The sequence below is a fragment of the Rattus rattus genome, chromosome 3 (genome assembly GCF_011064425.1).
Source record: "Rattus rattus isolate New Zealand chromosome 3, Rrattus_CSIRO_v1, whole genome shotgun sequence".
NCBI lineage: Eukaryota > Metazoa > Chordata > Mammalia > Rodentia > Muridae > Rattus > Rattus rattus.
In genome coordinates this window covers 29,472,271-29,499,425 of record NC_046156.1, presented here as the reverse complement: position 1 = coordinate 29,499,425, position 27,155 = coordinate 29,472,271, and the positions used below count along the sequence as shown (strand labels likewise).

Below are 27,155 nucleotides of genomic sequence, written 5' to 3'. Positions count from 1 at the left end.
CTGGTATGGACAAAGCCTGGGTCCTATCTCCAGTACCACATAAAACTGTGTTTTGTGGCACGTGCCCGTAAGCTCAGCATTTGAAATGTAAAGGCAGGAGGATCAGATGTTCAAAGTCATCCTCAGTCAATACCACGTTGGATTGCACAGGAGGATCTCAGACAGTCAACTGCTTTTAGTCCTTTAGTAACATTTAGCAAAAATAATTTTTGAGTAATTATCTCAGTATGTAGACCAGGCTGGGTTTGAACTCAAAGAGACCTGCCTGTCTGAAAAGCATGCACCACTCCACCCAGCTGCAGAGAATACAATTTTAACTTAAGAAACTACCTACCTATCTACCTACCTACCTACCTACCTACCTACACACACACACACACACACACACACACACACACACACAAATATACACACACACACACACACACACACACACACACACACACACTGAATAATCCATGAGGATGATGGAAAGGCTTTATCTAATCTTCACAGACTGTGATTCTGCCTATCATACTCAACCAAAAAACCTTGAGAAAAGAGAGCCAGTTCTGTAAAAATAAGAGTATTACAAGACACGTTATCAAACTCCAATAGAATTTATTATCTAACTGGAGTCTGGAGACATTGCTGAATTTAAAAACACCGTATCACAGCTGTTCGGAGACTACATAATTCGCTGGTTCACCAAATATTTACCGAGAACTTGCCAACCTCGGAACCGAGGACTAGAGGTACAAAGATAAGCCACACACGGTTGCAGTGAGCACAAGAGAACACCATGTTCAGCCAGTGCAGTCAGGCAAAGCTGTCTCCTTGGGTGGCACCTGAGCTCCCTCCGGAGCAAGCAGAGAGAAACAGGAAAGAGTGCAGTGTGTGTGTGTGTGTGTGTGTGTGTGTGTGTGTGTGTGTGTGTGTGTGTGTGTGTAGCTTCAAGGGAACCTCAGAAAGACACAAGCGCTTTCTGTTGCTCAGGACTAAGTGGCTGAGGCTGAGGAAGGGCCTCAGATGCCCGGCTAAAGAGCCCGCGTTCAGCTTCCAGGCAGCAAAAACAGAAAGGTTAAGCCGTGAGTGGCTCATCAGATCAACAGATTAGTGGGGTTTCTTGGTAGCTGTGTTGACAAAGGGGTTTAGAGCCGGCAGGAAGGCAGCTGGTGGCTCTAGGTGGGCACCGGTGGTTATGGTCCCAGCGAGCCGCCACCGTCAACCCCAGTGTGCTGACAGGAGTGTGGATAAGGTTTCGGGAAACAGAGGGTTGATTGGGTGTAGGCGGGATGAAGACTGGATTTAAGAACAACCCCAGGGTTTCCCTGCTGGGGGTGCAGTGATGGATGGAAGCTCTGGCTTTTAAAGGTTGGTAGCTCTGATCTGTTGAGCTCAAGAGAGAGAAAATAGGCTGGTGGCAAAACTCTGCGCACTCAGTGACCAAAAGGTCTGGGCGTTGTCAGGTTTATGGATGCTCTGACTACAGGAGAAGGATGTGACCAGCTGAGGAGAGCAAAGCGATATAGTGATAGCCTCCACGCTAGGAAGCCCAGGAGCTATAGGGAGCCAGATTCAAAGCTGAGTCAGTCTTACTGTATAGATTAGTTGATTGACATGGTGTTAAATATTAGTGCGACAATGAAGTCGTTAAAGTGAAGTTATCCCTTGTTTGTTGTTAGAAATGAACTCAAAGTTAGAACCCGTAATCAAGTCTCTGGGTAATATGGTAGATACTGTCTCGGCCATCTAACTGTTCTGTGACTAAGCAGAGACCCTTGTCTCTGTAAGCAGCTTAACTGTGGGGGCTGAATGAGCCAAGGGTTCCTGGCACAAAACACCCAGAGCGCTCCAGGAACACATTTTAATGTTGCCACTGGAGGATTAGAGAACACTGAAAACTCTCTCTGGGCTTTGGTGAGGAGGCCTTGAACCTTGCAGCTGAGACAGCCAGACTTCCTTCACGGGCATGGCGGTAAACTTCACAGGACACAGAGTCACCTGGAGAATAAATCTATGGCGATGTCTGTGAGCAACTGTCTAGATTGGGGTAACTGGAGTGGAAAGAAGCATCCTGAGTGTGGGTACCACAACCCCATGAGCTGAGGTCTTGGAATGAAAGGGGAGAGCGAGTGAACTCCAGAATTGATGTCATTCTGCTTCCTGTCTGTAGATACTGTGTGACCAGCTGCCTCCCCCGTCCCGCATGCTGAATCCAATTCCCTCCAACTGTGAACCAAAATAAACCCTGCCTCTCTTCAGTTGCTTTTGCCACCGCAGGCTCCTGAAAGTTTGGTCAGAAAGATTTGCAGCCACTAAACCCAGACACTTGCTGATGCCAAGAAGTGCATGCTGACAGGAGCCTGATATGGATGTCTCCTGAGAGGCTCTGCCAGAGCCTGACCAATACAGATGTGGATGCTTGCAGTCAACCATTGGACTGAGCACAGGGACCCCAATAGAGGAGTTAGGGGAAGGACTGAAGGAGCTGAAGGGTCTTGTAGGAAGAACAACAATACCAACCAACCAGACACCCCAGAGCTCCCAGGGACTAAACCACTACCCAAAGAGTACACATGGAGTGACCCATGGCTCCAGCCACATATGTAGCAGAGGATGGCCTTGTGGGGCACCAATGGGAGGAGAGGCCCTGGGTCCTGTGAAGGTTTGATGCCCCAGTGTAGGGGAATGTTAGGGTGGTAGGGCAGGAGTGGGTGGGCGGGAAGGGGAGCACCCTCGTCAAGGCAGGGGAAAGGGGGATGGAGTGGGGGGGGCTTTTGGAAGGGGATACCTTTTGAAATGTAAATAAACAAAATAATCAATAAAAAAAAAAAAAAGATTTGAAGGACTGGAAGTGCATTTTTAAAAGTTCGCGGTGGTGTTAATGTGCAGAGGATGGAATGTTACATTAGAAGGTTGTTATAGCAACCATTGTACACAGGGAGTGAACTGTCTCAATAAACTAGAAGCTAGGTCTTTAATATGCTGACAAAGGTGGCGAGCAGGCAATTTACAAGAGGGGAGGCAACAGATAAAGATATGTAGTCTGATGAGCACTAAGCGAGATGTGAAAGAAAATGAATTCCTGCTACAGTACGTAACTCATAGTTCTGAAATATGAGAGTTATTATAATATGGAGTGAGAGTGCTCACACGGCTAGTGCAGTGCAGACCCGCCCTTGAGTGAGAGTATTCACACTGCCAGTGCAGTGCAGTGCAGTGCATACCTGCCCTTGAGTGAAAGTATTCACACAGCCAGTGCAGTGCAGACCCACCCTTGAGTGAGAGTATACACACTGCCAGTGCCATGCAGTGCAGCCCTCCCTTGGAGACAGCTAGCAACAATAAGACTTTCTTATATGTCTATCCAGTAACCTTACCCTGGATAAAGATTCAGATAGAATAGTTGATACCCACCCCTACAAAGATATTTGTATTAAAGTGTTCCCAACTTTGCATCTATGAAAGTGAAAAGAGTTGATCCAGGATGGTGGTACACATTTGTAATCCCCAAAATTGAGATGCTGGTCACTGCAAGTTTGAGCCCAGCCTGGACTACATAAGGAGACCTTGTCTCATAAGAAAGAGTAAAAACTTGAAACAGTTGAGTCGTCTGCTTTTAAAATAATAGTATATTGTGCTCTGTTTAAAAGTCACAGTCGGGCTGGAGAGATGGCTCAGTGGTTAAGAGCACCCGACTGCTCTTCCAGAGGTCATGAGTTCAATTCCCAGCAACCACATGGTGGCTCACAACCATCTGTAAAGAGATCTGATGCCCTCGTCTGGTGTATCTGAAGACAGCTACAGTGTACTTATATATAATAAATGAATAAATCTTTTTAAAAAAAAGTCACAGCCATTTAGACAACGAAGCTTGAGTCTACAAATCCACTCAGAGTGCCTACTACACGTCAGACAGAATAAGTCTGCGTACTAAGGATACCACAAAGGGCAAAAGTATAAAAAAAAGCACCACTCTGTTACAACGTAGTTCTAATGGCAGACATAGAGAACTATTATTTTCAGGAAAATGGTAATTTAGGGGCTGGAGAGATGGCTCCATGGTTAAGAACTTTTGATGCTCTTCCAGAGTCCTGAAGTTGGTTCCCAGCACCCTCAGGTAACCCAACTGTCTACAATTTCAGTTCCAGGAGATCAGATGCCCTCTTCTGGTCTTGGCGTGCAGGCAGGCAGGCACGCGCACACGCACGCATGCACGCACGCACGCACGCACGCATGCACAATGCAAATTTAGACTATTCAACAAAATACATCGATGTTATACTGCTGTAAAATGAATATGCAACAGACTGGCGTGACAAAAAGCAGTTTTGTTTAGTGTTTGAATACTTTCGTTTAAATAACACGAATTAATAACTGGTTCTAAGTGCATAAATATATCCTTTCTTGGGGTTGGGGATTTAGCTCAGTGGTAGAGCGCTTGCCTAGCAAGCGCAAGGCCCTGGGTTCGGTCCCCAGCTCCAAAAAAAAGAAAAGAAAAAAAAATATCCTTTCTTAGCCGTTAACATTAAATGACTCATTTTAGCAATTAATTATTGAGGACTATAATTTTATTAAAATATTCTAGTGTTCTGACAGCTGTTTCTTGGCTAGTGGAAAACTTAGTCGAGTTACAGGTCATCTATGTACTGTGATGTGTGCCCTTTAAGGAGAATGAAAAAAGACTGTAGTTTGTGTGCCTGGATCCGTCGAAGCACATGTAGCTGCTTAGTTATCCTGAGGACACAGTGAGGCTCTGCAGCCACTGCTGCTCAAGTTGGGGTGGCTGTGTGGGAGGAGCCTGCAGTCCAACAAGGCAATAGTCTATGTCAGCGCTTGGTCTAAATGGATTCACATTTAAAACAAAATCAGTGTATTGCCAAAAAATAAACGCATCGAATGTTTGGTGGTATATTCTTTCCTTGCATTTCAGATCCTTGCAGGAGCCAATGGGCTGTGAGGCACACCCATCGGTAGAATGCTTGGCTCAGGCATTGCCTGGTGAGGTTGGCACTTCAACATGGCAAACATGGCCTTCCGAAACCTGCCGTAAGCAAATGAGAAAATGTGTTACACTATGGTGACCTGAAACGTTTAAGGGATTTTCAGTTAAGTCCACGGGTATCTCTAAACACGTCACTGCACCCAGCTTCAACATCTGCAACAGCAATGACCCTTATAAATACACAGGTCAGACAGACAAAGACCGGTTTCGTACCGCTGATGGTGAACCTGGAGGACGTCTGGTAAACTCCATAGCTGTGTGTGTTTAATGACACGTCCCTAAGTGCACTACGGTCCTTGTTTGAACTGAGGACTCATTTTCGGGGGTCTTCCGTGCAAAGGCCAGTTGGATTTGAGGGGCCTCGAGAATGGTTTCCCAGAGACCTTCCAGCAGTTTCTGGCCTGGTGATATAGCATTCGGTCTCCTTGTGCACACTGCCTCATCTTAAGGTCTGTGTGTTCTCCGAACATCTACAGCTAGAGCTGCTCTCTCCAATCCACGCATCACCACACATTTACACAGGCACGGTGGTGATGTCCCGTGAGTTGCCAAGGTTCTTCATCCAACAGTCATAGAAAATGAAACCATCTAACCTTCACCCGGGAGGTCTGTGAAGGGGCAGGAACTTCTCTACTGCACCCCTGGGAAGCATCCAGCTGTACTGCCCTCCGGGAGGCCCCTGCTGCCTTCTCTACACTTTTCTCTAGAAAACCCTTTTCCATATGCCTGGGTGCCAGTGGATCAGCGACCAAACAGAAACTTTCCTGCCACATGGTCGTCTGAGATGAAGCTTGTCTTTGGATGCTGAGTTGACAGAATTTGGGTCTGGGTTGCCCAAGGACATTTCTGCCACTGTGTGGGAAGAGTCTGTCACATGAGCGGAGATCTCAATATATAAGGTCTTGGCAGTTTCTCCTGTCACATAAGCCAAATAACTTTAAACTGGCTTGCTGTGCTGGCCGGTTTGATATCAACCTGACACAGACTAGAGTCATTTGGGAAGAGAGAACCTCAGTTGAGAGAATGGCCCCGTCACACTGACCTGCAGACAAGGCTGTTATGCCTTTCTTGACTGACTACTGATGTAGGAGAGCCCAGCTCACTGTGGGCAGAGCCATCTCTGAGCAGGTGGTTCTGGGTGCTATAAGACGCTGCAGAGCAAGCCTGTCAGCAGCACCCCTCCACGGTCTGCACATCAGCTCCAAACTCCGGATCCCTGCCCTGCGTCCCGGCCCTGGCTTCCTTGAGTACGAACTATATATAGAACTCTGAGCTGAAATAAACTCTCTCCTCTACAAGTTGCTTTCGATCACAGTGTTTTATCTCAGCACCACAGACCTAAGACAGTCGTCATAGGTTTCTTTCTGTCACTCGCCTCTGAAACTCTTAGAACACTAACCACAGCTATCCACATTCTTTTTTGCATTGTCATTTTAATCAGAAACGTGAAAAACACTACTTACTTCTTATTGGCCACCACATAAATACAAGGGTTGTAGAACGTGGAGGATTTTGCAAACAGTGGAGCTATGATGGCCAATGAAGGAGGAATCTTTTTCGGGTTTCCAAAACAAGCCCATAGGCACACAACAGAATACGGGGACCATGCCAGCAAAAACATCAGTATCATCATCACAGACATCTGCAAAAAGAGACCATCGCCAAGGACAGCATCTACAATGTTGGTACAGTTAAGACATATCCAGGAACAGGAGAATCTAGGTTACAATTTTGTTGGCAACAGAGAAGGAGCCAGGGCTTTGCCTTCGCTGTTCTTTGTTTCAGCTCTGAAGACATCTATGATAGCAAGGGCCTTGCAGATGGCTACGCTGAGCAATAGGTGACATTGTGTCTAATAGTGTTACACACTTGTAAAGAATCTAATTAATAGTGTTACACACTTGTAAAAACTCTAATAGTGTTACATACTTGTAAAGAATCTAACAGTGTTACACACTTGTAAAGAATCTAACAGTGTTACACACTTGTAAAGAATCTAATAGTGTTACACGCTTGTAAAGAATCTAATAGTGTTACACGCTTGTAAAGAATCTAATAGTGTTACACGCTTGTAAAGAATCTAACAGTGTTATACTTATAAAGAATCTAATAGTGTTACACACTTGTAAAGAATCTAACAGCGTTACACACTTGTAAAGAATCTAATAGTGTTACACTTATAAAGAATCTAATAGTGTTGCACACTTGTAAAGAATCTAACAGTGTTACACACTTGTAAAGAATCTAATAGTGTTACACACTTGTAAAGAATCTAATAGTGTTGCACACTTGTAAAGAATCTAACAGCGTTACACACTTGTAAAGAATCTAATAGTGTTGCACACTTGTAAAGAATCTAACAGCGTTACACACTTGTAAAGAATCTAATAGTGTTACACACTTGTAAAGAATCTAATAGTGTTGCACACTTGTAAAGAATCTAATAGTGTTACACACTTGTAAAGAATCTAACAGTGTTACACACTTGTAAAGAATCTAACAGTGTTACACACTTGTAAAGAATCTAATAGTGTTGCACACTTGTAAAGAATCTAATAGTGTTGCACACTTGTAAAGAGTGCCCTTTCGTTTGGTGTGCTGGGAAGAGCACACCGCTGGCACAGATGCTTGCAAACCCTCTCAACTCACTTCTAGTTTTACTGACAACTGCCCCACCCCATCATTATTTGCTAATGTCAAACTAACAAACTTTCTAAACTCAACTCGGAAACACTGTCCTATGTTAAGCTGGGTGGATTCTAAACTAGGCTGAGTGCTTTGCATTTCGATAGATGAGGTGAAGAGGACCCCTGGGCACCTTGTTTACAAGATGAAGAGAGGGTCTCTGTTACAGAGCAGCCCAACCAGAGGAAATCAAGGCTACAAGGAGAAGACAAAGTGACCCACTCGGCTGGGATGTTTGAACCAAAGGCAGACAGCTAGCCTTGTAATCTAACCAATACTGCCAGCATAGTGCAGGATGAGAAGAGAGAAAGGCAGAGGGAAAGGTGTGGGACTGGTCAGGGCCAGGTTTGACAGGGATGCTGACAGTCTGTGTAGCAGGAAGATCAGGGACACAGGCACACAGACAACTGAGGAACACGAAGGCATAGCATTCAGCAGCTCAGACCGCAGCAGAAAGAGCAGGGGAGGCCATGGAACCCTTCAGCTGTGTATTTACAGCTGTATCACATTTCAAGGATTTTGACCTCTTACCTTGGTTACATCGGCCTGGTGTGCCCAGTCTCTGTTGAGGTGCGCAGTGCAGTTACTAGCAGCGGAAAGTCTCATGGACCGACTGACGTGGTAGTAACAGTAAAACATCACTGTCAAGGGCACGATGAAGTTCACCACAATAACCATCATGGTGTAAGACACAAAAGAGCTGGGAATAAAAAACAATCGTGATGACTCACTTAATGCCCTAAGCGAGGGAAAGGGGAAGCGAAAATAATTGCTCGAAATAGTAACAGGCGTTCAAAGGTTTAGGAAGAACATTTGGTTTATATTTCATAGTTCACTCAGACCAGTAAACTGTGCCCTATGGGCTGGTTCCTGCCAGCCAACCATCTTCGTAAATAATCTTTTATTAGAACACAGCCACGTCCACGCATTTACGTATTGTTGATGGCTGCTTTCACAGTATGATAGCAGAGCTGAGGTGTAGCCTGAAGTTTGACTCTACAGATGTATGTTCTAGAGGATTCTTTTTTTTTTTGAGTCATCTTTCATTTCCTTTCGTGAACTAAGAGATCTTCATTTCCATGGTAAACCAGGAGGAGCATTGTGAACTCACAGCAAATCCTTGCAGGGGCCCTCACAGTGTGCCTGAATGCTAGAGCATCTGGAAAAGGCAGTATGGGGGTGTCCTGGGTTTTGGTTAGAACTGCCCACTCTCTAACTTCCCTAGCCTTCTTCCCACTTGTGAACACAGCTCTGAGATGAATAAAAAGTGCAAGGCTGTCCCCTCTGCTGCCTTAAGAGAGGAGAGGAAGGAATGAAAGGTCAAAGAAATGAGACCAAGGGCACCATATGACCTTGACTTGCAAGCAAGCAGAAGTCATTCATTCTTTAGTCTGTCCCCCACTTAGATCAAACCATCACTGCCAGGGAAGCCTTTGCCACAGTCTGTACAAGGAACACTCAGATGAGCAGAAGGCTCAAGAGATGTCTACCCCAGGAGCACTTGAGTATAACATGTAAACATGTCTCTTACGTATCATTTTTCCGCCAGTTTATGGTACATGTAGCCCCAGTAGGATCCGGGGCATAACTAGCCCACCCCATGATGGGCATCAAAGCCCAAAATAGGCCATTGATCCAGGCGCCCAGGATCATGCTGAGGTAAGTGTTGCTGGTCATTCTTCTTCCTGTGTGAAGCACATGAAACATTAGTGTTGTTCACAGTGATGGGACTCACTGGGTCCGCTAACAACTCAACACTCCGTACATTACAGCACACAAAGCCTGTCAATGGGCTTCATACTCTGACAAAAATGGCGGTCTAGCATCTGAGTGGTAAAGTGTGGAGGACAAGCAGGAGCAAAAGCTTTGAGGCAAGGAAAGCAACATCCCAAAGTCCCAAAGAGTGAAATCACCTGGCCAGTACCCAAAAGGGACAGTGACCCTGGAAGAAGCTGGAAAGGCAACCAGGGCCAATCCTGAGGTGCCTCGAAGGATTGCCTAATGAAGTCTGGATTTAAGTATTATAGGAAGCCGCCAAAACTTTTGAACAAGGATTTTTGGAGAAATAAGACTGAGCCTGCTTCAAACCCTTATGTGTGTACTTTAAGGCGAGGACACGTTGAGTGACTGTTACATAGTGAATGATGTCGTTGAGAAAGACAAGAAACACCATTACCTACATCAGGACAGCTGATGGTCAGGTACCGATCCAGAGCTACCACTGTGAGTAAGCCAATGCTCACCATTCCAAAGAAGATATTCAGTCCTGCATAAACCTGAAACGCACAGTCACAAAGAGCCCACCATTCCGACGCCCTCCCGTGAAACATTTACATTTTCTATTGAGTATATATGGTGTGCGTGTGTGCATGTGTGTCCATGTCCACACCATGCACATATGTGGAGGTCAGAGGACAGTTTCTGGAACTTGGTTCTCTCCTAGCAGTGTGGGCTACAGAGAATGAACTTCCCTCCCTCCCTCCCTCCAGATAGTGAAACTTCAGAGGTACTGTGGAAGGCCATTGCATACCATTCCCAATTTGATTCTTTTCTTTCAGGGCTTTTCTTATTACAATATTTCTGTGTACATGATCAAGATACTGTCTGATGCTTTGAATTGTCTGTCCATCTATCCTTCTATCTATCTGAAAGGAAGTCACACACATATATATCTAAAAATGAGAGGAAGTTACAAACTGTGTGTGTGTGTGTGTGTGTGTGTGTGTATGTGTGTGTGTGTGTGTAAAACTTTCATTTTTATATATTATGGTTTCAGGGTTATCCACATTGATGGAGGTGACTGTGTTATTATTATACAGCTACGTAATATTCTATTTTGTGAACACAACACACACTCCATAACCCACTGAATGAAATTAGTGTTGCCTATTGGAGTGTTAAATGATCTTGGTGTGTTCTTGTGCAGGTTACCATAACTGCAGTGAGTTCGTGAGTGCAATGGCCACATCATGTCCAGAAGACAGCGTGGCATAGCAGATTTCCACATGCTCTAGTTCTTATCTTCTTTCTGCCCCCTCTAATGTGATGCTCTCTGAGCCAATTCTGGAGGAGGGATCGATAAAGATGTCCCACTGAGCCATCTTGCCAGCCCTAATCATTTGTGGTTTTGCCTCATTGTTAGAATACATTTCAAACATATTAAATGTCCATATGATGGGACAGTAGAACAAAGGTTGTGGGCATAGCTGATCACTTTTGGATTGCATTTGAGGCCTGCACAGGAGAGAACCCATACATGATACCATAAACCTTGTCAGGAGGGAGGAACCTCCACTGTGGTCTTCCCAAACAGGCATGCTCTTAGCCTGTCTTCTAAACATCATTTATACATCCAGACCAGGGCTAACCTGTGCCCTTGGTGAGAGAAGCTTCTCTCTGCTTCTAGCCAGCAGTTAATGCTGGCCAAAGCTGAGAATAAGTTGTTGAGAATAATTGGGTGCTCAGCCTTAAGTGGGACATCTTTATTGATCCCTCCTCCAGAATTGGCTCAGAGAACATCACATTAGAGGAGACAGAAAGAAGATAAGAACTAGAGCATGTGGAAATCTGCTATGCCACGCTGTCTTCTGGACATGATGTGGCCATTGCACTCACGAACTCACTGCAGTTATGGTAACCTGCACAAGAACACACCAAGATCATTTAACACTCCAATAGGCAACACTAATTTCATTCAGTGGGTTATGGAGTGTGTGTTAATTCACAAAATAGAATATTACGTAGCTGTATAATAATAACACAGTCACCTCCATCAATGTAGATAACCCTGAAACCATAATATATAAAAATGAAAGTTTTACACACACATACACACACACACACACACACACACACACACACAGTTTGTAACTTCCTCTCATTTTTAGATATATATGTGTGTGACTTCCTTTCAGATAGAAAGACAGACAATTCAAAGCATCAGACAGTATCTTGATCATGTACACAGAAATATTATAATAAGAAAAGCCCTGAAAGAAAAAAAAAACAAAGTGGGAATGGTATGCAATGGCCTTCCACAGTACCTCTGTCTGAAGTTTCACTATCTGGAGGGAGAGAGGGAAGGAGGGAGGGAGGGAGGGAGGGAGGCTGGGAAGTACAGATTGGAAAACATAAAGCTAACAGGTATGTATAAGGGCATCCAGTATTCTCCATCTCTCTCACTTTGTCCTCTATTGTTTTATGACTTGAAGTAATAGACTATTAAGGCTATTAAAATGTGACAAGTTGTCTGCCTACTATCCCAATGCAAATTAATGCCAATACATTTTCTTGTCAAAAGAAATAACAGTAAATTCTGCTATTAACATTTCTCACAAAGGACCTCCAAGAGTAAAAAATTCACTGTGGTGACATGAGTATATTTCTTAGAGAATATGATTATGACTAGATATTTTGTTTGAAATGAAAAGAGAATATACATTTAAAATTTTCATATGTACATTTTACTTGAATATGCAGATTACATTTTTCTGTAGTTGAATGGCAGTTGTTTGGCTCCTTGCATATTTCTTTGGATTGGGAATTGTATATAATTAATAATCTTACACTTCTCCTTCAAGAATGGATCCCTGGGGCTGGAGAGGTGGCTCAGCAGTTCAGAGCACTGGCTGCTCTTCCAGACGACCCTGAGTTCAATTCCCAGCACTACATGGTCACTGACAACCATTTGTAAAGTCAGTTCTAGGGGATCCACTGTACTGCATACATGTGGTATAAGACATATATAGGCAGGAAAAACGGTCTACACATAAAATATAAAAAAATAAAGTATTATTAAAAAATAAATGTATTCTCAAGTCATTGCCAAAGCTATTTTTCACCAAAGCAATGATCTATCAGTATCCTACAGCATCTTGTTCTAACTACTGGATTTATTTTTGTTGTTTTGTATGTGTGAGGTATATGTGCATGTACACATGTGTGGGCGCACACACTTGTGTGTGAGCATTGAGGTCAGAGGTTGACACAAGTTCTTTATTGCTCCCCACTCTATTTTATCTTGTTCTATCATTTGAGACAGTCTCTCTTGGATCCAGTCACCTGCCTGTCTTTTCTTCCCTGGAGCTGAGATTAAAGGTGTGTGCTGTCCGCCATGCTTGGTTTCTCCCTGAGTGCTGGTATCCTGATGCAGGATACCTTGTTCCCACAGCAAGTGCTTCCCCCACTGGTCCACCTCCCCAGGCCTGGTTTGGGAGGTTTTACATTCACATCTGTTTGACTTCATCTTGCTTTATTCCAAAGATCTCCAATACCTGACAGCCCGCATGTCCAAATTTCCAACTTCCATGCAGATCGGAAGCAGCAGACATGGGATAGCCAATGCTACTGACCCCTATATCAGTGAAAGCCAGGTTAATAATCACTGCATTCGTGGGTGTCCGCAGTTCCTTGTACTTAATGAAGATGCCCAGAACTATTATGTTGCTGAGAATGCTTATGATACCTAAGGATACACACAAAAGGATCATGCATTTTGTTAAATTTGAAAATGTCTAGAATTGAATAGAAACTAAATATTGAAGTTGCTTCAAAAGAGAGCAAACCCAGCTTATTCCCTTTGTTGAAGAGGTCCCATTCTTCTTAGAACTGTAACATCTGGAAAACAGAAATGAATTTAAGACACAAAGAACCTGCTGATTGCAGAAGCCGGCACTGAAGGCTGGCTTCAATGTCACCACCATCGACCACCTCTCAGTCCCTCTAAAGCCCCTGTGACTAAATAAGCTGTGGGGGTCATAGCTTCCAGGACTCCCGCGTGTTGGCTTTTAGGATGATGAATGACCAGCCACCCTCTCCTGAGGCAGACAACATTCCTCTCCCTGTTTCCCAAAGCCTGGCCTTCTTTCTGCCTGGTTTCCTCTCTCAAGCCTCAACCACCACTCCGTCTGTCTTTGTTACTGTGAAGGAAGTCAGGACAGGAACTCACAACAGCAGGACCCTGGAGGCAGGAGCCGATGCAGAGGCCAGGATGAATGTTATTTGCTGGTTTGCTTCCCATGGCTTTCTCTAAAGCCTGCTTTTGTATAGAACATTTTGAAAATGCCTTACAGCTGGATCTCCTAGAAGCATTTTCTCAACTGCGCCGCCTTCCTCTCTGATGACTCTGTATCAAGTTCACACAGAAAACCAGCCATTACACCATCCTAACAGCATTTCGGCACATTTCATATCTTTTATTTGGTTCAATATCATTAAGCACATTAATCATATGGTATGTAAGATCATGTGACTATCCCAGTATATCTTGAAATTCAACATGCCAAAACTGAAATTCTTCATTCAACACACACATGCACACATGCATGCACGTGCTGTTTGTCTCTGTCTCTGTCGGAAAATGCATATTGCAACATTTGATCATCTAAACAGGTCAAGCCAGATTTCTAGTTCACTGGGGCACTACAGGTGATTCCATTCTCAGTCTTGGAATCACGAAATCAACATGTTCGGTGTCCCACAGTTGGCCAGACCCAGACAGCTTTTTCACTTGAGGACTGAGGTTACTAGCCAGCATGCCAGTGTGGTCATTGACAGCTAGAATTACTATTGAGTACACTGGGCACAAACGTTAGCTGGATCAGCATTTCCTCCAGGCTGAAAGGATTCGTGTGTTTTTCATAGACCGTCCTCAGGTCCCAGTGGTGGAGGGTGTTGTGAAAATCAATTTTAACAGAGAAGCTAGAACTCTTACTGGACTTCTCTGGAGAACAAAAAAAGAGAATCGTGTTTCTCATGAAAAGAACTATTTGACGAGCAATTGCCAGCTAGTGTCCACGCCCACGGGAGTAATCCCAAACACTGACACACAGAAGGATCCGCTCAGTAAGAACCTCCATTCTGTCTTGGTGTTCGCATCCTTTTACACCAATCTTCCGGATCCCCATTTTCTCTCCTCCACATGACTGGCACAGTACGATGGTTTCATCAAAGCAGCAGCTCTACTGGAAGCTTCAGAACCCCGGCACCTGAAGAATCTGATTGTCTGGGCTCTCTGCCCTACACTGTCGCTGTCCTCTCTCCACACCTGTGAGGGAAGCCCACTGGCCTCACAGTTTATCAAATATGTCAAGTTGCAAATCTTGACTTCGTATTTTTCACACATGAGACACCTCACGCTGTTTTCTGTATATTCAAATGTCAGCCACCCTTCAAAGTTGAGGCCAAGCCCTGAGGTGGCCTCCTACCCATAGGATTCTATATAATTCTGTCTGTGTTCCCAGAGTACTTACTGATATTATCTTGTTCTTGAGCGAGGCTACGTCATTTAGCTCTTACATTGTCCTAGCCTTAGACATACAGGGCTCTCAATGAACTCTCTCCAGTATGTGCTACACAGCAAGTTTTTAAAAACGAAATGGAACTAAGACTCCAGTCAGCGCAATTTGTATTACCCCTTCAAACACAATGACAACATACTTGATAAGCCTTTGGATCTTTTTAGTAAATGTACAAGAAATATCATGGGGGGGGCGGTGAAAGGAAAAAGAAAAATATCTTACAAACTGAAGATTCAAAAAGAGTTAATCTATAGGGCCTTGCAAGTACATAGCCAGAAGGAAGTACATTTTGGAGAATTCTACAGTATAAGGTAGGTACTATATAAATAATTTACTCCTGGGTTGGGGATTTAGCTCGGTGGTAGAGCGCTTGCCTAGCAAGCGCAAGGCCCTGGGTTCGGTCCCCAGCTCTGAAAAAAAAAAAAATAAATAAAATTTACTCCTTTTCCCCGTTCTCTCTAGCTGTCTTAAGCACTGAATTAATTCCCTGGTTATAGGTACTTTCCAATAGGTAGACAGTAGATCCATCAGTTTAAATTCTAAGAAGTCCTAACTTCCCACCTCATTCGAAAGCACCCCCTCCACAACATCCCGTGTACCTGCAACTCCCTTTCTGTCTCTTCTTGGTCTACCTGAAAACCTCTCTTCAACACTCCCACATTAAATGTGTATTTTCCAAGTCTCTGTCCTAGACCCTTTTCTTTCCTAATTCAGCATTCTGAGTGGTTTTATTGCTTGAGATTGACTCAAGGCCCCGTGTGCAGTTGAACTCAAGAGACATTGCCCCCCACCTCAGACTTGTTCTTCTCCAGGCCTGTCCCTATCCCGGTGAACTGTATCACTGACAGGTGGCATTCCCTGCCTCACCTTACCCCACAAATCAGTCAATGCCTCTTCTTGGACTTCAGCTCACTGAGGTGGTCTACTTGAATGGTCTCTTAGCTACCATCACAACCCTTTTCTGAAATGCAGATCAGATCATACAGTCCCTGTTTAAGCCCTCAGTGACTCTGTAGCCTTCCAGCTTCTGTGGTCCATCACTGCAGGATGCTCAGCCATCTTTTTCAGCTAACCTCTCATGATTTTACAATTCGCCAGTGATGAGCTATTTCAAATCCAGACGTTTATCATACTCCCCATCCTCAGCCCTAAGTGGTACAGACAGAGTACTCAAGCACACTGAATTGACAGTGTCTGTAGCAATGGAAGCCGGTAGAAGTGAGCTCAAATCCAAATGAAAGATTAAAATAAAGATGAAATCTTACGGTGTACAGAGAGGGCTCAGTGGTTAGGAGCACTTGCTGCTCTTCTAGAAGACCTGAATTCTCTTCCTAGCACCTCTGTGGGGCAGCTCATAACCCCCTGTAACTACAGGCCCCAGAAGAGGGACCTGACACCCTCTTCTGGCCTCTGTAGACATGCATGTGGCAGTCACTCACAAAGATACACATAGACATGCCAGCAAAAACATTAAATTACAGCAAAGCAGGCAGGGTGGCAAAAACCTGTAATCCCAACACTGAGAAGGCAGAATCAGGGAGATCATGTGTACAAAGCCAACCCTGGCTATTAGATAGTTCTAGTTGGTGTACACAATAGTATACAGCAAGCTCCTCGTTCAAAAAATTAAATACATAAATAAAATAAGCTCTACAGTAAAAAAAAAAAAAAAAAAAAAAAACTATACAGGCCCATGGTAAAAATAATACAGATAGGCCTGTGGTAAAAACAGTAAGTGGAGTGACAGTTAAATACACCCTTGTCCTCCAAGTCTTCATTCTTATTTGGGAGCTCAAGTGTTTTTTTGTTAAAGGAGGAAACTGAGGGGATAGGAGAACACAAGATACTAGGCACAGAGAGAACACAAGCACAGAGCGCTTAGATCGGCTCCCTTCAGCTCTCTACAAAAACATCCGCCAAGACCGCACACTCTGATGTTTCCTAGCAGAACTGACCTGTGCAGTCAAATGAGAGCTCTAACAAAAGGCCTCTGTTCAGAGCCAAGCAGACACTCAGAAGTGTTGTGTTTGGAAATTTTCTTAAGCTCTTCATATGTATGAATTAGGGAAACAAACTAAAACGCAGCTAAAGATTTCCTTAGGAAATTTCCTTTCCATACTAATCTTGGTGGTTGTTGTTGTGGTGGTGGTGTTTGTTTTGTGAGACAGTCTCACTCTGGAGCCCAGGTGACTCTGAAATCCTCAGCAATTCTGCTTCAGCCTTCAAAATGCCAGATCATGTTGGATTTCCCTTGTCACATACATTTAACTGAACCAAAACTTGTATAAGTGTCTCCATGTAATTCTGGGAATTTGGGTTCACTCTTTGCCTCCTACCACCCAGAAGTATTCCAATGAATTGGTCACTGTACCACTAAAATTGAAAGGAAATTGTTATTAGAGCCCAAGTCAACGATGGGGTAAAAACTGAGCAGGTGTAAAGACGACACGTGGAGATATATTTCTCACTGTTTTTAGAAACACGCTTGAATTTTTCATAAATGCCAATTCCAAAAGCAATGAACCCAATGTAACATTTACTAAAACTCGTCGCTTACTATGAAGCTTGAGATCAAGCAATTGCTGGTTAGAAAAGCCACGCTATCCCTGGTACAATTTCTGTCATTTCTCTCACTCCCTTTTCTAAACAAGCCTTTCTCTCAGTCTGAGAACTGCATCAACAGGAGCCTATCTGTTCAACATCCCCCACGTCCCTTAGGGGCCTTGCCGTCACTTAATAGACCTTTCATAGCAAGCACGACGGATCCCTTATTATCCTCATGTCACAGAGGAGAACATGGAGAGTAAGAAGCTGAAATACCTGGTGCCTACTCTCAAAGATACAGAAAGACAGGCCCTGCAGCCGCTGCCTCCTACGGCTCTGCCTGCTGGAGCTGCTTACAGACCGCATTCCATTTCCTATTCTATTCTGCTGCCTTCTATTTTCTATTTCAAAGTTCAGCTTTTCCTCTAGAACCTTCTAATCTTGAGCTAGGTCCTACAAAGAACACTATGCAAACTATGCACGAGAATCTTGAATGATAGAAGTCATGCTTTTACCACAATGCATGCTCTGCTCAAGAAGTTAATGTAAAAACCAAACATAGGGACAATCTTTATTTCAAAGCTTCATCGACACAAAGCTTTTCTTGCCCCTCTCTGCTCTATTTATCAAAAACATTCCCTTTTCTCTGATCCATACAACCCTACCCCATTTATGAGCTAGTCCACACTGCACCCTCATGCCCAACACCTCAGCCCTTCTCCCACCAGAGAAGACACTGAATAAACACCGTACCTGCCACAATCAGGTAAGCTGCAATGATGCTGTGCTCAGTCTTTGTAAAGACAGAACCTTCACTCCCAGAGCCTGAGCTGTTAAAATCCAAAGCGTCCCTCAGCATTTTGGAGAGACCACCTTTGGAGTAGCCCTTCAGCAATGGTGATCAGAAAAGTTCTTTCAGGACAAATCATTTCCACTTCCAGACCTCAAAAAAAGGCCTTTTCACAGAGGCTTTCCATTAATACATAATTGGGCTGGAGGAAAAGATTTTAATTCCTAGAACGAGAGAAAAATCTCCTTAGCAAAACAAAGAGAAATTCCAACCACTACACATCGTAAGCTCCAGGCTCCAGGCTTATAATTAAGGAGATTACCAAGTGCACAAACACATCCTATTCAAACAAAACCACCAACAAACCCACTCAGAAAGGCAGTTCGGCTGACTGAACTCATTTCAGCCTGAAGTTCTGTTCCATTATCTTCTGTAGCTACCCAGGTGAGGGACTGCACATTTGTACTTGAGATCGAACTGTTACACACTGGTTTTCTTCATCTCAGGTCCGTGTGTGTGTGTGTGTGTGTGTGTGTGTGTGTGTGTGTGTGTGTGTGTTTGTGTGTGTGTACACAAGGTGTATGTGTGCATTTTCCTTAATAATTAGAATACACTATCAATTCCCATACTTCCAAATCCCTCGATGAATGACACCAATATTGCCTGGGCTGAGTTCGAGGTTCTTGCCATTTTTTTCTTTTCAAACAAAAATGAGGTCATGTACTTTGTATACCCAGTGTCTGTCTGTCTGTCTGTCTGAAACACACACATGATGCAGATTGTTCCTCCTAAATACTATTCCATAAAACCCAGTTGAACTGTAATAGCCAAGTGTTTTACAGCACAGATACACCACGTTCTGTGCCACCTTGGTTAATTCTGCATTTTGACATGCATGAGTTCACATTAGTCAACTGCTCACCTTACCAAGTTACAGGATAATCCTGTGACATGCCTACCCAGGAACTAGGACATGGGACAGGCAAGTATTTATTTAAAATGAAGACAGCATGTCAGTCTTTCATGTAAAAAATGTTCAGAAAACTTTTAGCCCTTCAAACTTCAAGAAATAGATTTGGTTCAATAAACATAAGTTAAGGAAATTAAAAATTTTATTTAAAAAATCCAAATATGCTTCAAATGAAAAGTCCCATGGTTCTTTAAGCACCCACAGAGTGCCAGGTACTGTACAAAGCAGGGGTTCTCCTCCTTCTGAGCAAAATTGACTGTCCTGTTCCCCTTGATCTGACTCGATGCTGCCGATCCAGCTCCACTGACAGAATGGCACCCTCAAGACTGCTCCAGACAGACGCCAGCCACAGCAGAGGCAGGCCACGCAGCGGAAACAGAAGTGGTCAGGTCTGCCAACTGGACATCTAATGTCCCCTTCCTGATTAAAATAAAATAAAAAATAAGAGGGTTTACAACAGTGCTAATAAAAATCAGCAGGAATTCCTACGATGTGGGTACATGTATATTACCAAACACAACTGCCACAATCATAAATTATTCATATTATACATCTTTTTGCTTTTCAAATTATTAATACAAGTAATTTGGTGGCTTAGTAAAAGAAAAACAACAACAAAAAGAAAGTAAGTAATTTGGTGAAAAATTAGGAAAAAGCAATAAGGAATTGTGTGGTAAGGAGCCGTAAATGAAGCCAGGAACATCTATGTTCTCTATACTTGTTGGTGGAGGGAAATAAACCAACAACAGCATCCTCTGCAATTCAGTCGTTTAAAAACATCTCTGGTCGCACTCACCTCGGAATCCGCCACCTCCTCCTCTTCCTCCTCTGAAGCCCCCACCTCCTCCTCTTCCACCTCTAAAACCACCTTAAAAAGGAAATAGTTATTAAATTATTATAGCCTCTCTTTTTCTGATAAACTGTAAAGATTGTACAATTCCTACAATCATAAAAACCAAATATAAATTTATCTATTATACTTTACAAAACCTTTTAAAGGATAAAAATAGAGAATTGGCAATTTCCCCAGTGGGGCAGTAAGGTAAACTCAAGATCAGCCCCCTTTCAGTTTTTCACATTGACTTTCCATGTGTGTTTGCTTGTGTCACAGCATGCACAAGGAGACCACTGCACACACAACCGGAAGAGCTAGAAGCCTAGTCCTATAAAAGTGCAGCACATGCAGTTATGTGCAGCGCACAATGCCCAGCCAGGGTTAAAAACAACGGTTTCTAGTGTGTGTATTTACTTCCGTTCCCTTTATTCTGTGACTTTACAATGCATCCCCATCAAAAGAAGCATACACAGAGCAGCCTGCCCCTCTTCCCAGACTAGCCTCCACCTTACTGCTCTACTGCACCAAGAGGCCAGGGCAGTGAGGCTGCTCTCCCTGAGGGTGTGTGTAATGTACACAACAAAAGCACCCAAGGCTGCACTTCTCAGAATGTGTCTGTCATTAAGCAGTGGGTGAGGGCACTCTTATTAAAATCTTCATTAAAATACGAATAACCTAAGGGTCTGAAATCCTTCAAAAGTAAAGCTAACTTTTTTCCTTCTATTAAGTTGTGGAAACAAAGCATTTCTATCCATACTGGTATATGAGAGAAAAATAAAGAAAAGGGATTTTGGTTACATGCAAAATCAACTGTGGCGACAAAAATCTCATTAAAATCCCCCACAATAACTTACCACCTCTTCCACCACCTCGGCCACCGCCTCCTCTTCCTCCTCCTCCTCGACCTCCCCTGCCACCGCCACCGCCACCGCCACCACCTCTGGGAGGTCCTTTCTCACCAGGAGGTCGAGGCAGAAACCTCTGCAGTGGCAGCAGCTTATATGGGTCTATGTAAAACTGCAAGGTGAATGGCAGCAGTTAGTACGCCAAGGGCAGCCTGCTACAGGTCAAAATACTCAGGCCCAAGCCCCACTCCTAGCATTTACACTGCATGGCTCTGGACAAGGACTCACTTTTTTTCTCCCTCTAATTATTAGGTTTCTTATATACAGAAATGAGGATAGAGTAACTATCACAAAGATATGTGAAGATCAAAAGACAACATAAACCAGTGCTTTAGATTGCAATAAACACTAAGGCCAATTCAGTGTCATTTTTAAAGAAATATATGGCTCTAAAACGTACACATTTTCATTTAAGAGAGCTGCCAAGAGAAATTATCAGAACCGTAGATACAATTAGGAAAACTTGGGTAAATTAGCTATTTTAAGAACGTATTCCACTAGTTTTTCTTGAACATGATATTTAAAAACTAAGCCTAGTCTGTATATCGGGTTAACTAGGACATTGCAGGCACTGGAATATAAGGAGGCACATGGTTCCCAGATCTTCTACACAAAACACAAATGAAGAAACAAATGAAGAAGGGCTTCAAACAAACAGAAGCAAGTATGTTACTTAAAACTCAGTTCACCAGGGGTTGGGGATTTAGCTCAGTGGTAGAGCGCTTGCCTAGGAAGCGCAAGGCCCTGGGTTCGATCCCCAGCTCCGAAAAAAAGGGGGGGAAAAAAAAAAAAAAAAAAAAAAAAACCCTCAGTTCACCACCCTCTACCTAAGCCTGTGTTACCGTTCACAGCCCATCACCTCAAGAGCACTGTGTAAACGTACATTGCAGTCTGCCCACACCACAGACCTACTCAATGTACACCAGCGAGCACTCACGAGATGAACTCAAGCCCATGAGACACGTCAGGGGACTCATGCGTCCAGTGCTCTGTGTGTCTAACTACCACTCCATCTGGTCAAGGAAGTCTATCATCACACAAAGTACAATTAGGTCAAAATGTTTCCTTCGACTTTGTACTAACCTAGGCTGGGCAAGGCAGACCTGAATTCAAAGACAACAGTGGACTGGAAACAAAACCAAAACAAACAAGTGTGTGGGGGTGGGGGAGTGGCCAGGGGCCGGATCCCACTATAATACACTATAATATAAATCCTCCAGTAACCTTGTGGTAAGGGCTCAGAATGGCTCCCAGGACCTCTAACAGGGGGCTTTCTTTCTCAAGTCACACCCCAGGAGAAGCCCCCCTCAGCAGTGTCTGTCTCCAAGCCTACCTTCTCAGAGCATCTGACAACAGTGGTCACACGCTATCAGCAAGTTGTTGTCTCCATCTAATCTGTTCCAATCTGGCTCCTGGACCACCATTCTTAGGATGAGCTCTCGGACAGCTGACTACCCTGTTCCTGAATCCACTGAGTAGCATGTGCACTTGGCCCCTGCTAAGCACTCCCCTTGGAAACTCGTCTTACTTTTGTGTCTCTATTTGTGTAGCACGCCTGTGGTGAGCCGCCACCTTTACTGTGACACCATTTGTGCCAGTGGTTTGTCTCTGAGATGGGGCCTGAAGCTCTCACGAGTGCTACACTGTTTCTGTTCTTCCTAGACCGTGTCTGTACACAGACAACTTCCCAGCTTTATCACTATACCCACCCTGTGAACTCCCAATCTTTTGGCTACCTCGGTACCTTACACTCGTTGTATCCCACAGGAAGCTCACTGTCTCCCCTCAACCTCTGTTGTTCAATGCTGCCTAAGTCATCGAGTGGAATCATGAGGCTGGTGAGTTAATTACCACATCCTACTGACTCTCTCTGCTCAACTCCATCTTCCCTCCTCCATTTCCATGGACCCTACCTTTTCCTCATAGCATCTATGGCTTCTTACAGCCTACACTGCTGGTCCTTTCCTAGAGGGCTTTTCTGTCCCTCCAGTGTACAGATCCAGCTCCCCTACTATTCAGAAACAATGCTAAAACTAAAATCTAGTCCTTCTCAGGATTTATAAAGCACCTTCCTACCTCACCAGCCTGTTTTGAATTCAGAACCTTCCCTACCCCATCATCGTAGACACCAGTTCTCTCCAGGTAGAACACACTTCCCACTCTGTGGCTAGCCCGTACGTCAGTACTTGCCATAGGACATCAAAATTCTCCAGCTTTCTTTCCTGAAACTGTATTGTGGGTGCTACTTAAGGGCAACTGGGTCAAATTTGTAAGAATGGGACCTTAAAGGATGTCATCTTAAGCGCTATCTTCAAGTATTTGTGATGTACAGCAGGTGTACGGATCTTTCCTGGTTAACTCTTCACTTTTAGTTTCAAAAGCACCACCTCAAGGAAGACTGAGACTAAATGTGATTCCGCTGAAGAGTTTCATGGGAACCTTTTGTTTATATTTAAATAAAACCATGTCATGGAAGTATCTGTGAAACCTTTAGTATCTCTACATATGCTGAGAACCCAAGATGACCATGTAGCCTAAGCTAGAGTCAAAGCTGCGATCCGGCTGCCTCTCTGCCTCCAGGGGCTGGGAACACCGCGCCTGGCTAATCATTACTTCTCAGCACTGGTAAGCTTACACTGGGCGACGGCATACACCGTAACTGCAGGACTTAGGAGGTAGAGGCAGGAAGGTCACATCAAGTCAGAAGCAAGGTAAGCTCTCAGGTAAGTTCCGGGCCAGCCAGGGCTACAGTAGAGACTCTCGGGGAGCACAAACTTGGTGCCTGGGTTACTACTGTGAGGCTCAGCTTCACTGGGATGCACTGGAGGAGCAGTGAGTGCCTCAAGTAAGACTGTCCCCGAGGCACACGCCAGACCCCTCTGAATCCCAAAATTTTAATTTAAGCTTGACTCACCTTCTGTAGCTTTTTAAAAGAAGATGCCTTCATGTTTTCTGACAATTTAACTGAAAAATACTATCAATTACATTAAGGAACAAGTAAGAAATAAAGATGCAAAAAGATTAAACTTTTGAGTTTAACCATTTTAAAAAAGAATGCCTAGGTAGAAGAAAGAAATTTCCAAAAGAAATTGGTATTTCTTTAAAAGTACAAAACAAACCCAAAAACCCACAATCAATATCCCGAACCCTAATGCTACCAGGGACTCATTATGTGTAAAGCAACAGAAGAGCCAATACAACCCAGTGGCATTCATCCAAATGGCTACCACTTCCAGAACGCAAAGTACAGTCCTCTCTCCTTGGTGCATCACTTCATACAAATACGGATGAATGAATGCACTCCCCTGCAGATTCTCCGTGTGGCCCATCTGTAACTTTGCTATCTTACTTGGATATTTAACTGGCTGGGGAGGAAAGGGGACAGTAATTCCTTAACAAGATCACTGGCTCATACAATCAGAAAGGATACAAAATCTCTAAGTTGTCCAAATATCTCATCCACTTTCCCGATTTGTTCTTTGTTTTCTAAATAAACAGGAGCATTGAAGTAAGGCACCTTGTTTTCTTCTGTGGTACATTTACAAACGATGTCATCTTCACAGGGATGCATGAACTCTCCTAATACTGAAACAGCACAAGAAAACAGAACCACTTCAAATACTGACCAACTGCTGGAGTTCCCCGCTTGTCTTTCCCCGCATCTGATCCCCTCTCCAGCACAGCTCAGTCACCAACCCTGTAGTCCTGTTAGCATGCCATTACCACGGGACCTAAGAGACCCCCTTCTCTCTGTACACTGTAAAATGAGGCTAGCACATCTAACGGCAGCCACACCTGATACTTAAGCAACAGGAACAACAAACACAGTGCTTACAACAGCACTCATTCAATGTACAACAGTTACCCTGTCAAGGCTGTTATGACTGCATTAAATCCACAGATTTTTCCCTTCTTTACCCAGCCTCAAACTGTGAACCACTCTGGTTTTATTGATTGCTTCTTCCTTCCTCAGAACTCATCACCACTACCACCTCTTCACCAATGACTATCCTTTCTCAGGAAGTATGCAAACTCAAAGTACACCTGTTTCTGTAACCCAGAATTAATACCATATACCTACAAAGTAACTCCCTACCCTTAACAACAGCTAGAACCTTTCTTAGTATTAGCCAAGTTCTACCTATCATGTTTCTTTTGAAATCTCTTCTCCATTCACGTGTTCGATGCACAGCCTTCAGGCTGCATGGAACACAGGACAACTGTGAATGTGGCCCAACACAAAACGGTACACTTATTTACAACATGTTTTTGAAGGGTTGTGCAAGGGAGTGGGTGTGTGCACGGTGTGTGCTAACTAGGCTGCATGGTTATATGGAGTGTGAATTTTGTGATGTCAATGTCATGCAGAGTATTAAAAAGGTTGGACCTATCTCCTACCTTTCCCCTTTTCCTCATGTCACCTTTTCAAACACAGATCTCAACACCTTATATGGCTTAATACACGTCCCCTTGACTTTAGTCATTTTGTTCAGCAAATTCATCCTGCATACAGATCCACCACTTCCCCCCTTACGTTCGTTGACTTCCAATCCACCTCTCCCATAATTACTCAAAATTACTTTAGTTGGGCATTTCTCTTGCCTTCTCCCAAGCAGGTTTCATTTCCCCTGCTTTTTGGTAACTGAAAGCATGAGCTATGGAAGCTAAAAGCTTGGGTTTGTGTTTTAATTATGTCATTAGGGAATCACACTTAATCCTGAATGGTTTTCTGCCCTTTAGAATGCCTAAGTACTCAATATTTTCTAAGTCTCGACTTCTCTGTCCCAATTCAAGTTCACCTCCACGCTGCATTTCCGTTCTCATGATCGGTTCCTTATATGCTATGAAATGACTGTCAGGGAACCCGACTTGCCTTTAGGAGACTTATTATCAAACGTGTTAATAACATAAATCGGACTCTATTCCCAATGCAAAGGAGGGTAAGCTTTGAAGACGACTTACAGACGACTCGTTCTGGAGGCCCTTGATCTTGGAATTTATTAAAGCCTCCACGACCGCCCCCTCGTCCAAATCCTCCTCGGCCGCCGCCCCTGAAATTGCCGCCGCCGCCGCCGCCGCCGCCCCCTCGGAAGTGGTTGTTGCTGCCGCCGCCACGGTTGAAGCCTCCACCTCCACCACCACGATTAAAGCCTCCGCGACCTCCGCCTCGGAAAGACATGCTCTCTCCGGCCTGGTGAAATAGACGGCCGGCTCCTTCCAGTCAGTGCGGGCTGATCATTTATCTATTCCCCTCCGCCTCGCTCGAAACACCAAAAAGAGGACAGCAGTGAACGCCGCCCGCCACTCGCCCACATAGCCAGTGGCGAGCGCGGAGAGAGGGGTGTCTTCGTCCCAGCCCCACGGCCCATGCCTCGCCACCCTATCCCAACCCGCTGCTTCCCACAATCTCGCCCTCCGCCGCACTCACCGCGCCACGTGCGTCTCTAGCTCAGCTGGGCGCGCGCGCGGAGCAATACTTCCGGCGCGCTTAAACCTCCTCGGCCACCGTATGGTACAATTTTACCAGACTAGAAATTGGAAGGGCTGGTTTGCAGGAAAAGGCTGTCACTACTGGACGCAACGGTCCTAATGCCTTCTCGAAGAGAGCATACAGCACCGGAAGAGAAACAATAGCACCCAGCGTGACCCCCACCTCACCCACGCAAGGTCCACCTCGCTAGGGGTGGCGGAAATGATGCAAAATAGCAGCGCCTTCGTAACCGACGCTTCCGGAAGTGTGGTGGCGTGTTGCCCTTGGAGACAGGGGTTGTTTTGGTTCTTCCACTCTAATCTTTGGTCAGGCCTTTCATCTGTGAGGCATGCTGGGTGCAGTTAGTGCCACTCGCCAGGCTCTGTCACTTCTTGGGTTGCGAGAAGGTCCCGACTTGACTCTGCTCCACGGAGTGTGGCCACTCGAGCCGTGCTCCGCCCAGGGTCCAGTTGCCTTCTCTTTTTATTGCTTTTGTGTCCTGTTATTAATTAGGAAAGGGTGTGTGTTTGTGTTTGAGCTGACAGAAAGGCAACCATCTTTTACTATTGTTTGAGTGTATTCATTCATTCATCAAGTGCGCTTTGAACACCCAGAGAATGTGTTCTATAGATTACACCTCACCTCCTGCCTCCTTAACACTCTCACCTCTG

The 27,155-nt window shown here is 44.4% G+C and overlaps 2 protein-coding genes and 1 long non-coding RNA gene across 4 annotated transcripts; all 3 read right to left on the bottom strand.

The window, feature by feature from the left end:
* Positions 1–4,539: 4,539 nt before the first annotated feature.
* On the bottom strand, positions 4,540–18,712 carry Rrh (retinal pigment epithelium-derived rhodopsin homolog). Its single transcript, XM_032897341.1, has 7 exons — positions 18,268–18,712; positions 12,946–13,136; positions 9,849–9,948; positions 9,204–9,357; positions 8,204–8,372; positions 6,451–6,629; positions 4,540–5,026 (listed from the first exon to the last, which is right to left on the bottom strand). Exons 1-7 carry the CDS (start codon positions 18,371–18,373, stop codon positions 4,912–4,914), a joined length of 1,014 nt encoding a protein of 337 aa, XP_032753232.1. The 5' UTR covers positions 18,374–18,712; the 3' UTR covers positions 4,540–4,911.
* A 682-nt stretch (positions 18,713–19,394) lies between these two features.
* On the bottom strand, positions 19,395–20,112 carry LOC116896264. Its single transcript, XR_004387320.1, has 2 exons — positions 20,071–20,112; positions 19,395–19,694 (listed from the first exon to the last, which is right to left on the bottom strand). It is a non-coding gene; the product is annotated as an uncharacterized LOC116896264 (long non-coding RNA).
* An 11-nt stretch (positions 20,113–20,123) lies between these two features.
* On the bottom strand, positions 20,124–26,706 carry Gar1 (GAR1 ribonucleoprotein). Of its 2 annotated transcripts, XM_032897339.1 has the most exons (5): positions 26,443–26,706; positions 25,977–26,205; positions 24,445–24,599; positions 23,929–23,988; positions 20,125–21,126 (listed from the first exon to the last, which is right to left on the bottom strand). In XM_032897339.1, the coding sequence occupies exons 2-5, from the start codon at positions 26,191–26,193 to the stop codon at positions 20,857–20,859; spliced, it is 702 nt and encodes a 233-aa protein (XP_032753230.1). In that variant the 5' UTR covers positions 26,194–26,205; positions 26,443–26,706; the 3' UTR covers positions 20,125–20,856. The 2 variants fall into 2 exon arrangements, with proteins under 2 accessions (XP_032753231.1, XP_032753230.1); XM_032897340.1 differs by lacking the exon at positions 26,443–26,706 and having other exon boundaries at positions 20,124–21,126; positions 25,977–26,435.
* Between the last annotated feature and the right edge of the window lie 449 nt (positions 26,707–27,155).

Bases quoted from the DNA above. Each gene is read 5' to 3' on its own strand.
- Gar1 (XM_032897339.1), bottom strand. From the start codon at position 26,193: ATGTCTTTCCGAGGCGGAGGTCGCGGAGGCTTTAATCGTGGTGGTGGA. The intron at 24,600-25,976 runs GTAAGTCGTCTT...GTGCTGTTTCAG, and splicing joins GCCTCCAGAACGAGTCGTCT to TATTAGGAGAGTTCATGCAT. The intron at 21,127-23,928 runs GTGAGTCAAGCT...TTCACCTTGCAG, and splicing joins CTTTTAAAAAGCTACAGAAG to TTTTACATAGACCCATATAA.
- Rrh (XM_032897341.1), bottom strand. From the start codon at position 18,373: ATGCTGAGGGACGCTTTGGATTTTAACAGCTCAGGCTCTGGGAGTGAA. The intron at 13,137-18,267 runs GTACGGTGTTTA...GTGTATCCTTAG, and splicing joins AGCTTACCTGATTGTGGCAG to GTATCATAAGCATTCTCAGC. The intron at 9,358-9,848 runs GTAATGGTGTTT...TGCTTCACACAG, and splicing joins CATCAGCTGTCCTGATGTAG to GAAGAAGAATGACCAGCAAC.